Source organism: Ammospiza caudacuta, chromosome 7, assembly GCF_027887145.1.
Source record: "Ammospiza caudacuta isolate bAmmCau1 chromosome 7, bAmmCau1.pri, whole genome shotgun sequence".
NCBI lineage: Eukaryota > Metazoa > Chordata > Aves > Passeriformes > Passerellidae > Ammospiza > Ammospiza caudacuta.
In genome coordinates, this window is record NC_080599.1 from 34396848 (window position 1) to 34413382 (window position 16535).

Below are 16535 nucleotides of genomic sequence, written 5' to 3' on the forward strand. Positions count from 1 at the left end.
CGCGGCTGCTGCTTGAAGGGACGCGCCAGGCAAGAACTACTTGTCCCAGCATGCTGTGCGCGGGAGACCCACCACCGGCGGGGCTTTGGGGCGCGGGGCATGATGGGGTCTGTAGGCGCCAGGCGGCGGCTGTCCCCTCTGCAGCCAGGCCACCCGCGCACCCCAACCCAGGCAGCGCCTCGGTGCTTGCCGGGCAGTGCTGAGGCCGTCTGCCGCTGGGATTGTGGCGATTCGATGCGGTTTGCTAATATGACGATTTGTAATCTATATATTTTGTATTTTGGATGCATAAAAATAATTTAGTTTTCCTTGCTGCAATGTAAAACGCAAGGAGCCCCGGAGTATCTTCCTCCCTGTGCGGAGCACCTGATGCTGGTCCTTGGTGCCACTCCGAGGTCCATCCACCCCTTCTTATGGTAAGCAGGAGGATCCCTTCTGTCTTCCTTGTCAACCTGTACAGCCAGGAAGTTCCCTTTCTCAAAATGCCCGCTACTCTCCTTGTTTTGGTCTTGGCCCTATTTTATACCAGTGGCAGAAATTAGGCAGCTGAAGACTATGCACAGTTACAACCCGAGGTTTATCCTCTTGTCAGGCAGCCATGCCAAAAGGATCATTTCCGCAGTGCAGTGGGACTGGCACAGACCCGAGGCTGGAGTCCATTCTCTTTGAAGTTCAGTTAATAACTTTAATAGCTTAATTGTGTAATGAGTGGAATGACTTCAGTATATCCACTGTACCACTAGCTGCCCTTCATAACTACAGTTCTGTGACCTGAAAGCGATTTTGGGGGCTTTTTTTATTTGTTTGTGTGTTTTTTTTTTTTTATGACGGGTGCGACACAGCTGTTTTTAACATTACTTCCCCTTGTGGAGAAGCCTAGGTCAGTAAATCTGGAGCCGGCATTCCCATCCTATAGGGAGTATAGTACAGTGTGGAGAGCCGCCCGTCACGTGCGGCAGGAGGGAGATGTGCGGCACAAGGTGTCAGAGGCCGCGGGTGCCGGTGTGCACGGCACGGCACAGCCGAGCCTAGCCCGGCACAGCACGGCACGACACAGCCGAGCCTAGCCCGGCACGGCACGGCCCCTCACAGCCGAGCCCGGCACGGCGCTGCCCGGGGGCCGGGGCGGGCTGGCGGAGGCCGCGGCTCTCCCGCCCAGCCGAGCGGAGCCGGGAGGCAGCGGCAGCGGGGGCGGCAGCGGGCACAGCGCTCCCTCGGCCGCCCCCGCGGTGGCGGCGGCCCCCGGAGGCCGGGGAGCGGCAGGAGCGGTGCCGGTGCAGGTACGCGGGGGCCTTTAGCAGCGGGGAGAGGGGCGGGGGTGCGCCCTGGCCCCGGCTTCTCCTTTGGGTGCGGCGGGGAAGGGGTGCCCAGCCCTGAGGGGCAGCGGCTGCCGCGCTCCGGCCTGGCCGGGGACGGCAATGCGGGTGCGTATGGGGATGGCTCCCGCCCCGGCCCTGTGCCATCCGCAAGGCTGCGGCAGCCCGCGGGGCTGGGAGCTGCCGGCAGCGCTGGCAAGGGGAGAGCGGCTGAGGGAAGGGCCCGGCCCGGCCCGCTGTGACCGCCCCGGCTGCCGAGACCCCGGCCGGGCTGTGGGGGAGCAGGGGGCTGCCCTGTGGGAACGGCGCCTCGAGCCCACCGCGAGGACCAGAAATGCATTTGGGTTTGTTGGTGTTTGGTTTTGGTTTTTTTTGGTTGTTTTTTTTTTTTTTTTTTTTTTTTTTTTTTTAATCTAGCACTGATATTGACAGGACTGTTGCAGGGGCAGAGTAGGGCTTTATTTTAGAAATGCTGGATCAGCTGTCAGTAAGGTGAGTGGAAAGCACAGCAGGCTGTACTCTATCCTGCAGGACAGTGGAAGCCTGATAAAATAGGAGCTGAACTTTTCTGGCCTCTGCATGGGCCTGTTCTTAGCGCTGCACTGCTGACTGCAAACTTTTGTTGCGTTCCTGACAGCTGGGGAAATTGAAGGTCTCGAATCATGTCTGAAACAGACTGTTGTTCTTCTGTGTGCAGGGGCTGCTGGAGGAGACTGGATGTGACTGGACATTTGTCTTTGATCAATATCTTGATGATGATTTTTTGTTTGAGATATATACAAAACTATTCTTATAGGATTCAAAAATAAGCTGTCCAATAAGGCACACCTTTATTCACAGCCCAGGCAGTCTTCTCTGTTCTTAATGTCATCTGAAAAAAAAAAATTCCTGGCTAGTTCTTTAATATTTTATAAAGCATTTATAAAATGTTTGGGAGTCTTTATAAAGCATTTATAAAATGTTGAATTTAGTACCAGATCAAAATGTAAACATGCTGAATACTATGCAGAGTAATGTCTTTAAACACATTTATAAGGTTCTCATCTAATCTTTTCCCCTCACACTGAGCTCAGATGTGAGCCTCTGGCTAATCATGATTCAATTACCTCTTCTGGTTCATTATCACTGGTGGTTTGCACTGGGTCTTTTATGGCAAAAGAAAAAGACATAATCCTGCCAAATGACAAGTTAATGCTCTCAGGTGATTTATCTGAATTGCAATTTGTCATGCTCCATTTCCCAGAGTAAACCATGCTAATAGTAATGTATAAGAAAACCTCTGCCTCTCTTGAAAATTCCATTTCTTCCACGGATGGGACATAGGCTTGTAGGTGTGGGGGAAAATACTGGCTCCAGCAGTAGATAATTTTTCCAGAAGAGTGCATGGTCATGAGAGGCTTTTAGTGCTCCTCTTGAGTCAGGATATCTAGCACATATGCTGTGTTGTCAAGTGAGAGAGGAAGAAGTTTTCAGGAAGTGATCCTGTAAGTCCAAATGGACAGAAATTCCACTATTAAATAAGTGTCCTGGCAGCCTAGCTGTAAGTTTAAGAACTTGGCCATATTTTTCTTGAAATTCTGCAGAAAGTGTGCGCTAATATGTGAAAGGTCTGAAATTCAGTGTAAAGTGTGAGTGCCTTTCACAGAAGATAACACCTGGAGTCCAGGTTGTTAGTGCAGACTGATCTGCTGCTACTCTATTGATGCTAGCAGGCTTTTCAATGGACAAGGGCTGCTTTTCTTTTCAGAAATGGAGAATCCTGAGGTGGCTGTGAGCAGCTGCAGTGCACATGATGATGAAAACCTTTGCAGCTACAAACGACACTCATCGGTATCACAGGAGGCACTTTTGGAAGACCAGCTTAGAAGGAAGTTAAAATTTTTCTTCATGAACCCGTGTGAGAAATTTTGGGCCCGGGGCAGAAAGCCTTGGAAACTTGGGATTCAGCTACTCAAAATAGTAATGGTTACAGTCCAGGTGAGTACCTATGGAAGCAGGGACTCAGCTTATGGGAAGTCAGATGAATGCAGGTGATGTGCAATTCATGGTGTGGTGCAGAGAAAGGGAAAGGATAGATTGCAAAATTATCTTATTTGCATATATGTGGCTAAGATCTCAGGTGGCCTAATTTTCTCATAAAATTATGGACTGAAAAAACAGCCTTCCAGTACAGATGAAAGGAGCTGTGTTTAAAGGCTCAACTTGACCTTTTAGTTTACTTTCTTTTTCTTTGCCATTTCTCCCCCAAAGGATAATGCATCTGTTACCCCAATACCCACTTCACTGTTGTGTTTGAGGGAAGGAGAAGGCGTTTCTGTTTCAATATCACAGTGATAAGAACTGAAATTGGTGACTTTTTTTCTTTTTTTTTTTGTTTCTCTTTTAACTTGCATATGGCATACAAACTCTTGCATTGAAAAAACCCTCAGAAATTCTTCCTCTCACCCAGCCTTGCACCAGAGATTCCATATAACTCATGTATCTACTGCTCAAAACACAATTGTTTGTCTCAAAGTTCTGTGATTAAGGCAGAAGAAAGTTTTCACAAAACCTTTCTAAGTCCTCAGATGATCCTTCAGAGTTGCCCACATGTGATTTCCCTTTATGGTCATGCCAGTGCTATGGCAATGCATGTATAGAAAAAAATGTTTTCTTTCCATTTGCATGAATGATGGCACAAACTGCAGAAAAGTTCTCCTGCTGTGCATCTGGCAGCATGTTTGTGTCCCTTACTGTTTCATTTTTAAATGTGTCATCATTTTCTGATTGTCATCTCTCCCATTTTGCAACTAAAAGTAAAATTTCATGATGGAAGAATCCAGTAAGAAAGGAACTAATGCTGATTTCACATTTTCAGAGAAAATCTGCCTTGTGGTAATGCAGTCTGTGCACTGTTGGTTTGCTGGTGTATTCCTGTGGGCTGAGCTTGCCTACAGAGCATTTCAGTATCTCTGTAACTGAGTTACCCTTATCAAAACCTGCATATCCAGTTTGCACCATGGCCATAAATCTGCAGAGTACCGATTCAGACTTATCTCTGATGAGTTTCTTCACAATACACCTGACACCAGATTTGAAACAACAGTCAAGCAATTGTGAGCTCCCAGAAACAATACATCTTGTACTTCTAGAAACCTTTTCCAGTCTGGATAGTAGCTAAGAGTTTTGTGCTCACTTTCCATGAACGGTTGCAATATATATTTTTAACCAGCTTCAGGTGTTACTCTGTTACAAGCACAGCTTTGGTGAATTATTCTCAAAGCACTTTTCACTGAAACTTGATTGAGAGATGTTTGTTTTCCTGAGTTGTCCTCAATTTCCCTTTTGTGGACTGGAATAAGGACTTCAAAGTGGGGTCTTGTTAAGTCTGGTCCTGCCTTTTTGGCTGAGGAACAATGATATTCCCCCAGGGCAAGTCAATTGAGCCAGGCCGAGCTAACAAAGCATTTGTAACAGTATACAGGGAGCTCAAATCTGAGATGGTATCATTTTCTTTGTGAAAATTCAAGTCCTTGGCCAAGATGCTGTAAACATGTTAGAGACACATTGTGAAACCCACTGTTTCCTTAAAGTCAAGCTTTCATTTCAGCAGCTGTGGGATGGAGCAGCCTGCATGTAACTGCTGTGTCTACCAGTGAGGCAAAAGGCTGGCTGTTCATAGAACAGGTTCATGTGTTAATCCAGAAGCCAACTCTGTCTTTGAACAAGAAATATATGTCTTTTTCAGCTGGTGGTTTTTGGACTGAGCAACCAAATGGTGGTTGCCTTCAAAGAAGAGAACACTGTTGCATTCAAACACCTGTTCTTGAAAGGATACATGGACAGAATGGATGATACCTATGCTGTATACACACAAACAGATGTCTATGACCAGATATTCTTTGCAATAAACCAGGTAGGAATTGCTGCTGCAATATGTACAATATATATGATCTTTGCCTGGGCACCTCTTTTTGAATTGAACTTCTGTGCCAATTCCTTAAGACTAAAACATCAACTCATTTAGGTTTTCTGTCATTGCTAGAGCACTGTAGTGTGGTAACATCCTTAAAGCTAATCGGTGTACTGGTTCTACACTAAAAGCACTCCTTGGATTTTAGCCAGAATCATTTGCAGGTAACAAATTAGGCTTTCTAGTAAAGATTGGAAGGAGAAAAACATAATATGCAAAAAGGTATTTAGATCCAAATCCTGTACTTAGTGTTTTTGTCAAATAACTTAAGATATTTGAGGACTCTGCTGTTGTGTGGTTTAGGTTTCACAGTTCTTTAAATGATGTTTTAAATAAAAGAGATGGGTTATAACCAATCCAAACACTTCTGCTTTGCTTTGTTTCATTGTTTTGTTTTGCTTTGTTTTGCTTTTTTCTCAGAGACTAACAGTTTTGTTGCTATTTAAATGGGTTTGTTTGTTTTGGACTTTAGTACCTCCAGCTGCCCAACATCTCTGTTGGAAATCATGCTTATGAGAAGAGGGGAGCAGAGGAGACCCCTCTGGCTGTTTGTCAGCAGTTCTACAAGCGAGGAATCATCTGTCCTGGAAACGACACCTTTGATATAGACCCAGAGATTGTGACTGGTGATGAACCTGATCTATTTTATCAGTTCTTTGGGAGGATGGGACCTACATTTTTGATAAATTCTTTTAAAAACTTTACAGTATGATATAGTCTTATCACATAATCTGTATTGAACTTACTACCAGCCAAAACTGGTAAGAAAAGTTCTGTTTAACTAACCCTCACCTCCAATGTCTAATGCCACAAAGAAGTGATGGGCCTTTGGCACTGGTGACCATGTAATACAAGTGTTTGGGGCTAATTTTCAGGAGTGATCCCTGTGAATTCATGATGAGTAGCTTGGCTGGTGTTGAAGGAAGCCAGTGTATTTGTCAGTTGGCTTCTCAGATGACTCCTCACTCAAGTGTGCTATCTTGTCTGGTGTAGCCAACAGCTCATAACAGCCTCGGGAGTGGGACAGGCAGATTACAGTTAAAGAGCCTGATAATCCATGAGATATTGTTGTGAGTCCTTATCCATTCCAGACTGCTTGTACATTGAGCCAACGACTTCTCTGCACAACGCCACGATGGGAAAGCACAATTTGAATTTCACTCTGGATTTCCCCAGGTGAGGAGCAAAGAGCACCCCCTGTGTGGGGGTTTTGGTGCATTCTCCCTGTGCAGGGCTAAGCTGAAGCTCTGTTGCAGGCTGGTGGCAGTGCAGCTCATGTTCAATCTGAAGGCAATCAACCTCCAGACCGTTCGTCACCACGAGCTCCCCGACTGCTACGATTTCACTCTGCGGGTATGTGGAAGCCTGCCACGTGTGCTTCTGTTCAAAACCAGAAAATGACTTCCTGCTTTACTGCACACAGTCAGCACAGGCATTTTCTGAAGAGTGTTGAGTACCACTGGGTCAGTGGTGCCTGGATTACTCTGGTATGGCTTAGTGTACCCTGTAAATAACCAGCAGTTGTCACTGTGGGAGGTTAAGCTTTGAGTGCTCCTGATGTGGTCCTGAAGTACTTGCTTGGCTTACAGCCACTTGTGCTCTAATCCATCTGAAGTATAATGGAAGTGTAAATCTCTTCTCTTTAGAGATGCTTCTGGGAAAGGTTGTTTTCAGATCATAGAGGAATGAGAATGCAGTTAAAAAAAAATTCACTAGTAAAACTAGTTGATCAAACAATTTGTGGGAAATACATGGTTCAGCAGATTTGTCTTTCATTTTGACACCACTTATTTGAAGATACTTGAATTAGTTTAAGCTTAGAAATGTTTTGTCACTTCTCCCCTAGGAGAGTTATTCTGCATCATTATGCAGGCTTAGCAATACAGTGGGCTAATATGTAATTGTTTAACTTTATGAAGACATGCATATTTTCTTTATTTGTTGTTTTTAATACAGATCGTGTTTGATAATAAAGCACACAGTGGAAGAATTAAAATAAGTCTAGACAATGACATAGCAATCAGGGAATGTAAAGACTGGCATGTTTCTGGATCAAGTAAGTGACATAAATGTGTTCAAATTTTCATGCTGAAATTTTGTCCATTAGCACAATGTTTGTTAACCTTTTTCTTTATGGAAATATGAGATACCATCTCTAGTATGTGCACTCTATATCTGATTTTCTAAAAATTTGTTGTTCTTCAACTCCTGATCTGAAAACCTGGGAATCCAGTCACACCATTACTTTCTGTAGCAATTCTCAAGGCTTGCACCACTGATAATGTCAAACCAAACTTTGTCAATGCCTCACTGTGCATCCTTCTCTCTTTTGCTACTGAACACTCTGCTCATTTCTTAAGGCAGAGTTGTGAAATGTTCTAGCACCAGGCAACAGGACACATGATAGTGGTTGAAAGTTGAAGCTGATTTACTCTTATTTCAGGACTTAGCACCAGGAAAGACAAGGAAGCATTGTTGGTAAAACTTGCTGGAGTGGAATGGCTAGAAACTCTTCTTATTGTTGCTTAAATGCCATTTGCTGTGTATTTGGCTGTAACTGAGGTACACAGGATAGTTAAATTTCTTATACAATCACTCACAAGAATGAGCCACCTTTGTTGGCAGATATTTGGCCCCGGTCAAAACATCATCTTTTTCCATTAGCGAAAAGAATCTCTTTGGCAGTCACAGCCCCGGTACCGGGCTGGCGGCTGCCGTGCCAGCAGTGCCCAGCGGGCGGCGCTGCCGCGCCCGCGCTGGTGCCGCGAACACGGGGCCGCTCCCGGAGCCCCTCGCTGACCTCCTGAAATCTTTCAGCATTAAACATCTCATCTTTCTGCTGTCTCACCTCTTTTCAGCTGTATGGTAGGTATTAAAAACAAACAAACAGAAATATTTGGTGCAATATTTAACATTAGATGATCAAGAATGTAAATTTTAGTAATGTAAGGGATGGAGAACTCATGTCTAACTCAATGCTGATCTTGACTAGCTGAGCAATAGTACAAGTTATCTGCACTGCCCTAGGACAGAAAAAGCTGATTATCAAATACTGATCTGAGAGGGAAGATACATATAATAATGTTCCTAGGATTTAAAAAAAAAATCTGAACAGCTCTATGACTCCAAAGGCCATTCCAGTCCCTGTAAAATGATTAACTTTCACCTGTAATCCTGCAGGGCTGTAAGAAGCACTCACACTTTGGTATATTTTTGATGTGGTATCAACCCTCCTAAATTTATTGAAGTGGTATCTGTAGTGCAGATGCACTTCTGTCTCTCATAAAATATGTCAGATGAACTTTTGTTGGAAAAAAACCTACAATTTTTCTTAATTCAGTTGTATAAATACAGTTAACATCAAAACTTGATTTTTACTTCAGTTATGATCAACAAGAATAAAGGCACTGTAAACATGTACATTTTTGTTCTTGCAGTACAGAAGAACACTCATTACATGATGATCTTCGATGCTTTTGTCATATTGACTTGTCTGACTTCATTGATCCTTTGCACACGATCAGTGATTAAAGGAATTTGGCTCCAAAGGGTGGGTACAGCTCCTTCTTTGGAAAGGCTTGTCTTGTGTAAGCCTGATTAACTGTTTTCTTTCCTACTTTCCCCTAGGAATTTGTAAGCTTTTTCCTGTATTATTATAAGAAAGAAGTATCTTTCAGTGATCAAATGGAATTTGTCAATGGATGGTACATCCTGATTATAGTTAGTGATGTCCTAACTATTGTTGGATCAACTCTAAAGATGGAGATACAAGCTAAGGTAGGAAAACTGTTTCTGTCCAGCCTAGGTTTAAATCTCTCAGAGGACTTTAGGCTGGCTGTAATTGCTTCTGAGTGGCATGATATTTTAAAACTCTACCTTCTCCTCCAGAATTGCAACTCATGCATGTTGTTTCTAGTAGCAAGATTTAAAAACTCCAAATATCACTCTATATTATAGTGCTGAATTATTTTTGCTCCCTGTGACTCTGAGGAATAAAATGTAATTTGTCTCTGACTTCCTCCCTTTCTCACTTATATTTGCTCATTTGATAAATTTCTTCAAATTTAGGATTTAACTTTTGGAACTCTGTTTACAAGTGTTTAACAGAGTCTCTCTCCTTAAATATCACTTTGCTGCTTTCCCAGCTTCTGTTTTCCAGCATGTATGTAACAGTCAGCCACAGCAGGGTCTGGGCTTTCACTTTCTAAAAGAGACTTGATATGGACAAAACTCAAAACTTGTAAAACATTATGTTCTACAGAATTAAGAAAGAAAAATTATTATAATATGCTATCCTGAGGCACTTTGATATTCAGATAATACTGGTCTTCACAAAGTCTGTAGCAGACTTTGAAGTGTGACATTGCAACATAGTGAACTTTGGACACTCGTGATGAGAGGATGGGTCTGAAATCCATCTGCTGACAGCTTGGCTATCACAAACAGCCTGTACAAATTGCCCTTCTCACCACAGGACCTATAAACTCACTGAGAGTAGAAAGAAGCTGTGAGGAAGCTGGCCAAGACAAGACATAGCTCCATCCTGCTTTGGGAAAAGCAGAAAAGAGAACAAGATTGGAATAAGACCTTGCCTTTGGGATTCCTATATCTTATATTATACATACACCTATTTATATATGCAAGAGTATTTTACTAAAACTCCTCTCTACAGGTACATTTTGGTCCATTTGTGCAAGCTTTGTGGACCATAATGACAAGATCCTGTTCCATGTTACTGTATGAAACTGGTTGAATCACAAGTTCACATTAAAGTAGCCTAAATTTGTTTCTTGTTAAGTTCTAAATGAATTATGCTGAGAGGAAAGATTAGCATTAATATCCATTGCCAATATCTATTATTTTTGTTTTATTCTTAGGAGAATAGAAACAGAAATGAATGAAAACTTCTTTTCAAATAAGCTGTCACGATCCATGTCAGAGTAGAGCTGCAGTTCAGGAACAGAGTACATGCTAATTTGGATGAAAACAGGCCAGTATCTATAGGTGGAAAAACCAGCTAAATAGAATTCAGATAGAATTCATTAGAAGCTAATTAGTCTTCTCCTTGATAGCTTTATATAGCTCATAGTTCCCAACTACATAACAAGAGCCTCCTGAGTTTTTATCTGAGCAATGCTGACAAGTCATGCTAGTTTTTACAAAGAGCTTTTCCTATCTAGTGGAAGAACTTTATTTGTTCTTTGTCATGTTCATACTGTCCATTGGGTTGCAGTGCAGAGATTCCTAAGATGCTCTGAGGAATCTGTCAATGCAGGTTCTAGAAGCTGTTGCTGCAAGTCTGGAAGCAGCATGAAAATGTTTGCAGTGCCACTGCGGATCTTGGTGAGCTGGGTACAGAGGAGGTGTCTGTGCTTCTGCAGTGCACCTGCACTCTTGGCCTTGCAAATGAAGCTCATCTTGTTAGAATCTGTTTTACAAACAGCCATGTGTAAAGGCATGAGCAACTCATTAAATGAGTTGCACTTCAAAGTGCCCCTGCTCTTTCATGGAACCTCTCTCTAATGTATATTGCCTCAAACTAATTTCTAATTGGAGAGAGTTTGCCAAAGGAAAAATGTTTCTAAACAAATTTTTGTGATAATGAGAGTCATTATTTAGAATCTGTCAGTTGTTACAATAATTAATTATTTCCTTTTTTTTTTTTTTTTTGCTTCTTCTCTTGCTTTTTTTCAGAGTCTGACAAGTTATGATGTCTGCAGCATACTCTTAGGAATATCTACCATGCTTGTGTGGCTTGGAGTCATTCGCTACCTAGGTTTCTTTCAGAAGTATAATGTAAGGATCTCCTGGGATCTTCATATTGTTGGTATTTATTCTGTTTGTTGCTATAAGAGGACTGGAGGAAATTTCTGGTTGAATTCTAACTGTTTGCATTGCTTTGTGCAGCTTCTCATCCTAACACTGCGAGCAGCATTACCCAATGTAATGAGGTTCTGCTGCTGTGCTGCTATGATCTACCTGGGCTATTGCTTCTGTGGATGGATTGTACTGGGACCATACCACGTGAAGGTAATGTTCTGACCATGAGAAAAGATAGCTTGAATAACAGAATGAGAGGTGACTACTGCTGTTTTCTAGTTCTCCATGTCAAGGCTTCCCTTAATGTAAAAATAGTGCATCTTCAACATGATGCTGCTCTGTTTGAGGAGTCTGACTTCCATGACTCAATCAGACTTTCCTCAAGTTATGAAAGCTCCAAGTCAGAAGTGGAAGCTGCCGTGACTCCCAATCACATGCTGATATTTTAAGAAATAATTTCCATTTTGCAGAACACGAGTATCAGACTAAAACTTAGGAGACTTTATGCTTATCCCTCTTATGAGAGAAGTTTGCTTATCTGAATTGAATGTGCATGCATATAGGAGGTGCCAAGCTGTTTGTTCCTCAGATGTTTTACTGTTTGCACCTTGTCATCCCCTGGGTGTAGGAAGAGATCTGAGGCAGCCGGTCATCTCAGTGAATGTTCTTCATGTTATGTACAGTCTTTGTGTCCAAATAAAGCAGTGACAAAGCCTTGTCTTCCCTCCTCTAGTTTCGCACTCTGAACATGGTTTCTGAATGCCTTTTTTCATTGATCAATGGAGATGACATGTTTGCCACCTTTGCACAAATGCAGCAGAAAAGTTACTTGGTTTGGTTATTCAGTAGGATCTACCTCTACTCCTTCATCAGTCTGTTCATCTACATGGTGCTGAGTCTCTTCATTGCACTCATTACAGATACATATGAAACAGTCAAGGTAAGCACAGACTCTTCATTTGGAATAACAGTGCAAGATTGGTGCTATCAAACTGTCATCTCCCTCAATCTTTTAACTTTCAGTGCATGCCAATCTAAAGAATAAATATAATTGCTACTTCTGAGGGTGCAAATTGATGATGGGAGGGTTTTCAATCTCTCTCTACTTTGTTTTTCTTAAAAAGTCGGTTTTTCTGCTCCAATGGAAGCTAAATATCAACTAAACAACACTATTTTCACATTAGGTTCTGTGAATCTTCCAATTTCAGACTTGAGCAGTGTCAAAAGTGGTCTGGAGAGAATTTGGGTTGGTGTAGGTTTTTGCCTTGTTAAAAGTTTAATGAATTATCAATTTTTAGCACTATCAGCAAGATGGCTTTCCAGAGACAGAACTTCAGAAATTTATATCACAGTGCAAAGACTCACCAAACTCTGGAAAATACAGGTTAGAGGAGGAAAGTTCTGCATCACTCTTCTGCTGTTGTAATGGTATGTATCTATATTAAAATTACCTATTAAGGTATATACAAAAAGAACGTGCTAAAAAATGTCCCTGGTACAATGTTTATGAAAAGTACTTAAATTTTGGGGGAAGTTGTATATGTGGGAGAAACCCACACAAAAATCCCAAACTATTTCTAATGAACAGAGAACTTCAGCAAAATGTCTACAGCCAACAATTTTCTTAGAAAATGTGAGGGAACTTCCAAATTAAGAAGCACTTAATGCAAAAAATTATACAGAAAGTAAGATAAGACATACAGTAACTTGGGAACACCATAAGTGTAATGTGTAGGCATTAACATTTCCTGTAGTCACTGTGACAGGCAGGACTAAGAGAACTCCTTTAGTGTCCTCTTATCCACTTTGTAATCACACCTTGTGCAGGTCACAGGCCTGAAACTTGGGGAGAAAATCAGCTTGTCAAGGTTTTCAGACAGCATGCAGTTTAAGATACTACCACAGCACTTGGAAAACATTGCCTAACTCCCATTATGGAGGGAAAATGCTTCAGTTATTTGAAGTTGTGTTTCTTCAGGAATACTGATTGCAGGATATATGGTTTATATTTAACCTGCCTGGCAACAAGTCTGAGTCTTCCTTGCTGAAGAGGCTTTTGGTGGGGGAGCTAGAAAATATTTGCCTCTTGATTAAAAAGATCTGAGGTGCAACTCCTTGTATTGGGCTTTTCTGGTGGGCAGTGTTGTTCTATGCCTGATAGAACATGTTTATGAGAGGGAGGAGATGGGGATGTATTTTGGAGCAAGGAGATGACAGAGCCTGCTGTGAGCCAGCCCCTGTTCTGAGCAAGTGTTTTGCTGGAGATAAAAGTGTGGGATGAAGCAGAGCAGGGCATCTTGCTCCTGGGTGACGGGCATGGACACATTAATATTTCCTTTTCTGCACACACCTCTCAGTTTAACCAGACAAGAAAGCTAGCAGAAGATGGGTCAGGGTGGGGATGCAATAATCTTCCAACTGACTGTGCAGTGGGGATCAGGCATCTAGGAGAGCAGTCTCATATTCAGAATGTTTTCTGGTGGTTCCTAGCAGTTTCTTGTCAATGGATGTCAAATTATTAATAGTTCAGTTGCATTTTTAAGGCTCCTTGTACGGTGAAACTATTATTTTGATGCATGTACCTGACAACTTCCCTCTCCTCTCTTGTACAGGTTGTAGTGGCCATATTTAATGGATTGTGGGAGTGTATCATGGAGGCTTTGAAGCAGCACACATTGCAAGAACTTGACAATGGAGCTGGTGGAAAACCTTATTTCTGAAGACTTAATTTGCTTTTCTCAAAAAACAGTGTAAGCCTATGGCAGAAGTTTATGCTAAACTTACAGACTTTTGATTGGACACACTGCTATTTCAGGGGGTTTGGGGATGGTTTTTAGTAGTTTTATTCTATTTGATTCCTTAGTTAAATTATGCTAGAATGCAAATGGCATAAAAACCTGTTTGTGTTCAGAGACTTGGCTAGATTATAGAAGTAGAATATAAATGTAGTAACTTCAACTCTAAGTAGAGCTAGTGTCAGACATCTTCAGCTTTGAACACCAACCTAGCCCTCAGAACTGCAGGCATTATCTGTCTGTGGCTGACCTGTTACTGAAGGAATGAAAGCTCACTAGAGCCCTCAGCATTTTTTGGTTTTTTGCACTCACATAGTAAAAATAAATACTATGAAATTTAGTGTAATTTGTTTCTGGAGTCATTACACTGAGTTGATACACAAACCACTCAAATATAGCTGAAAGCACAAAATAAATATTTCTTTTAACACAAGTACCACTGGTTGTAAGTGGCAATCTATTCTCAGAGAGGCTGGGATGTGCCAGGCTGAACTGAAGTTCCAGGGATGAGCTGAGTGGGAAAAGTTCTCATGTATCAAGCACTGGGCAGAGTCAGTTACAGTCTTCAGCTTAACAGTGTTTGGATCTTACATTTTTAGAGGGAAAATCAGACAAAAACACTTTCAAAATACCTATTTTTTAAAAAAAATTTGAAATCTTCCTCTGGCATACAGGTCTGTAAACCTGAAGTGTAAACTGATTTAAAGACACAGGGTATATGTTTGAGTCTAATCTCTCCACACTTTAGAAACTGGATGTTTCCTAGCAACCTAATAATCTGCTACTGTCAGTGGCTGGATGAAACATTAGTTCGTACGGAAGTTCAGTTTTGACAACTTAGTTTATATTCTTTGTTGATTGTGATACTATTTAATGGATGCCTTATTTTATAAAGTCTATTCACTCTGGGAGCAGAATAGAAAACTAAAGGGAAGCATATTTTAGAGAATTTGCATTTGTGAGCAGCATTGCTGCAGCTGTGTGTGACAATGCATCATGCTGTAGAGGACACTAAACATGTTCTCAATGCTTACACATTTTAAATGTGCTACAATAAACACTTACAGCTGCAGTAATTATTGAGTGTGTCAGAATTCATTCTAAGAGTAAATATGTTGCCAGGTTAATATAGGAGTTTTGTTTTTTAATAATGCTATGCAATTTCTGGCATGAAATGGAGAGTGGAGTGTGTGAACTTGGATTTCCTATGGCCATGCCAGTTCCTGTGGACCCTGGTGAAGACGTGCTTCCAGCTGATGTTTAACAGCATTTCAGAATTTGCCATAGAAACAAATATTCAAGTATTTAACCTTACACTAAAAACACTCCTCAAATTCAGCAAAGGCAAATCAAAGGCATAGGCAGAACAGATTATTCACAGTATCTGAAAGTTTTGTGTACTGAGGTCCTTCTCTTTCAAAACCTAAAACTGAAGACTTTTCAAGAAGACACAAGGCAGTCTTGCCTTAAAAAGCAAATATGAAGTGACCATGTTTTCTCTTGACATGATTAACTCCTTATGGATCTTTGACAATGCACAAAATATAATGTGCACATCTCTATTGTGTACAGTGATTGATGTAAGGAGCTCTGGCAAGGGTGGCAAGCACTTTAAGATCAATGAAATGCAGAAGGCAGACTTGCATGGCTTTTTCATACAGAGTTAAGAGAAAGCAAAGATTAATAATTCACTTAAAATGCAGGTACATTTTGTAAAGAGCTATGGAATACTTTGCCAATACAATTATAAAGCAAAAAATGATCTGATTTCATTTAGAAAAGGGATAGAACATGTGCTTTGTCACCATTAACTTAGTGACTTGGCAGCAAGTTTCAAGAAAATTTGACAGAGCTCTAAAGTATCAAATTCTTACAGAGTTTTAGAATAACAGAGAGAAAGCATGTTAATAGAAGCCTGCAGCATGAGCATAAGGCATGGAAATCAACAGGTGACCACAAAGCAGGAAAATACACTGTATACAGAGTCTTTCTATTACTAATACAAGTGGTGAAGCCTTCCACTGAAGATTGGTTTCTGTTGCCTGAAGTGAAGCACTGGAAATCCCTGGTAGATCTTTAAGTGATGACAGGTGGTTGTGCTACAGCTAAAAAGTCAATAAACTGAGATGCAGAAATTACTTGGAAAACCAAGGTCTGTGTTACTGCTGCTGGATTCCATAACTTTTAATTTAGCATTGCTGGGAGTTGTGTGGGTTTGGGGAGGAAAGAGTTGATAAATTACAAGTTGCCTTCAGACAGTAGTGGGCAGGGGCAGACTGTGAGGCCAGAGGGGAGGGCTAGCTAAAAGAAGGAGAAGGATGTTTAAAGCAAGGATGGGATGGGGTGAGGGGAAAGAAAGGGACTGCTTATAAATTTAGCAGGGCAGCAATCGTGTATTTCTGGCTATGGGTGCAGGCTGTTACACTGGGAAAGAAGAACAGTACCCTGAAAGGTTACAGGCTTCCAACTGCTCAAAATGTCCAGTTCCGACTGGGAAAATAAATGCTGCTTGTATTATATATATGATACTTACATTCTGGGTTTTTTTAAAGTAAGAAGCAGACACTCAAACTTGTGTTGTTCACCTTGGTGCTACTGCTGCAGTCTAAGTGCTTACTTGTCCAGGTTTCTGACCTGTGTGATCCTTGGTGC

General features: G+C 41.6%; 1 protein-coding gene across 1 annotated transcript; it reads left to right on the forward strand.

Moving 5' to 3' along the window:
- Nucleotides 1-1185: 1185 nt before the first annotated feature.
- On the forward strand, nt 1186-15834 carry MCOLN3 (mucolipin TRP cation channel 3). The gene is made up of 14 exons (XM_058808289.1): nt 1186-1280; nt 3064-3293; nt 5044-5211; nt 5741-5894; nt 6360-6444; nt 6525-6621; nt 7225-7324; nt 8706-8818; nt 8896-9045; nt 10963-11064; nt 11176-11298; nt 11822-12028; nt 12387-12516; nt 13701-15834. The coding sequence occupies exons 2-14, from the start codon at nt 3066-3068 to the stop codon at nt 13718-13720; spliced, it is 1677 nt and encodes a 558-aa protein (XP_058664272.1). The 5' UTR covers nt 1186-1280; nt 3064-3065; the 3' UTR covers nt 13721-15834.
- The last annotated feature ends 701 nt before the right edge of the window (nt 15835-16535 follow it).

Coding starts and splice junctions, on each gene's coding strand:
- MCOLN3 (XM_058808289.1), top strand. CDS start 3,066: ATGGAGAATCCTGAGGTGGCTGTGAGCAGCTGCAGTGCACATGATGAT. Junction 7,325..8,705: donor CTGGCATGTTTCTGGATCAA/GTAAGTGACATA, acceptor TTGTTCTTGCAG/TACAGAAGAACACTCATTAC. Junction 11,065..11,175: donor GTTTCTTTCAGAAGTATAAT/GTAAGGATCTCC, acceptor TGCTTTGTGCAG/CTTCTCATCCTAACACTGCG.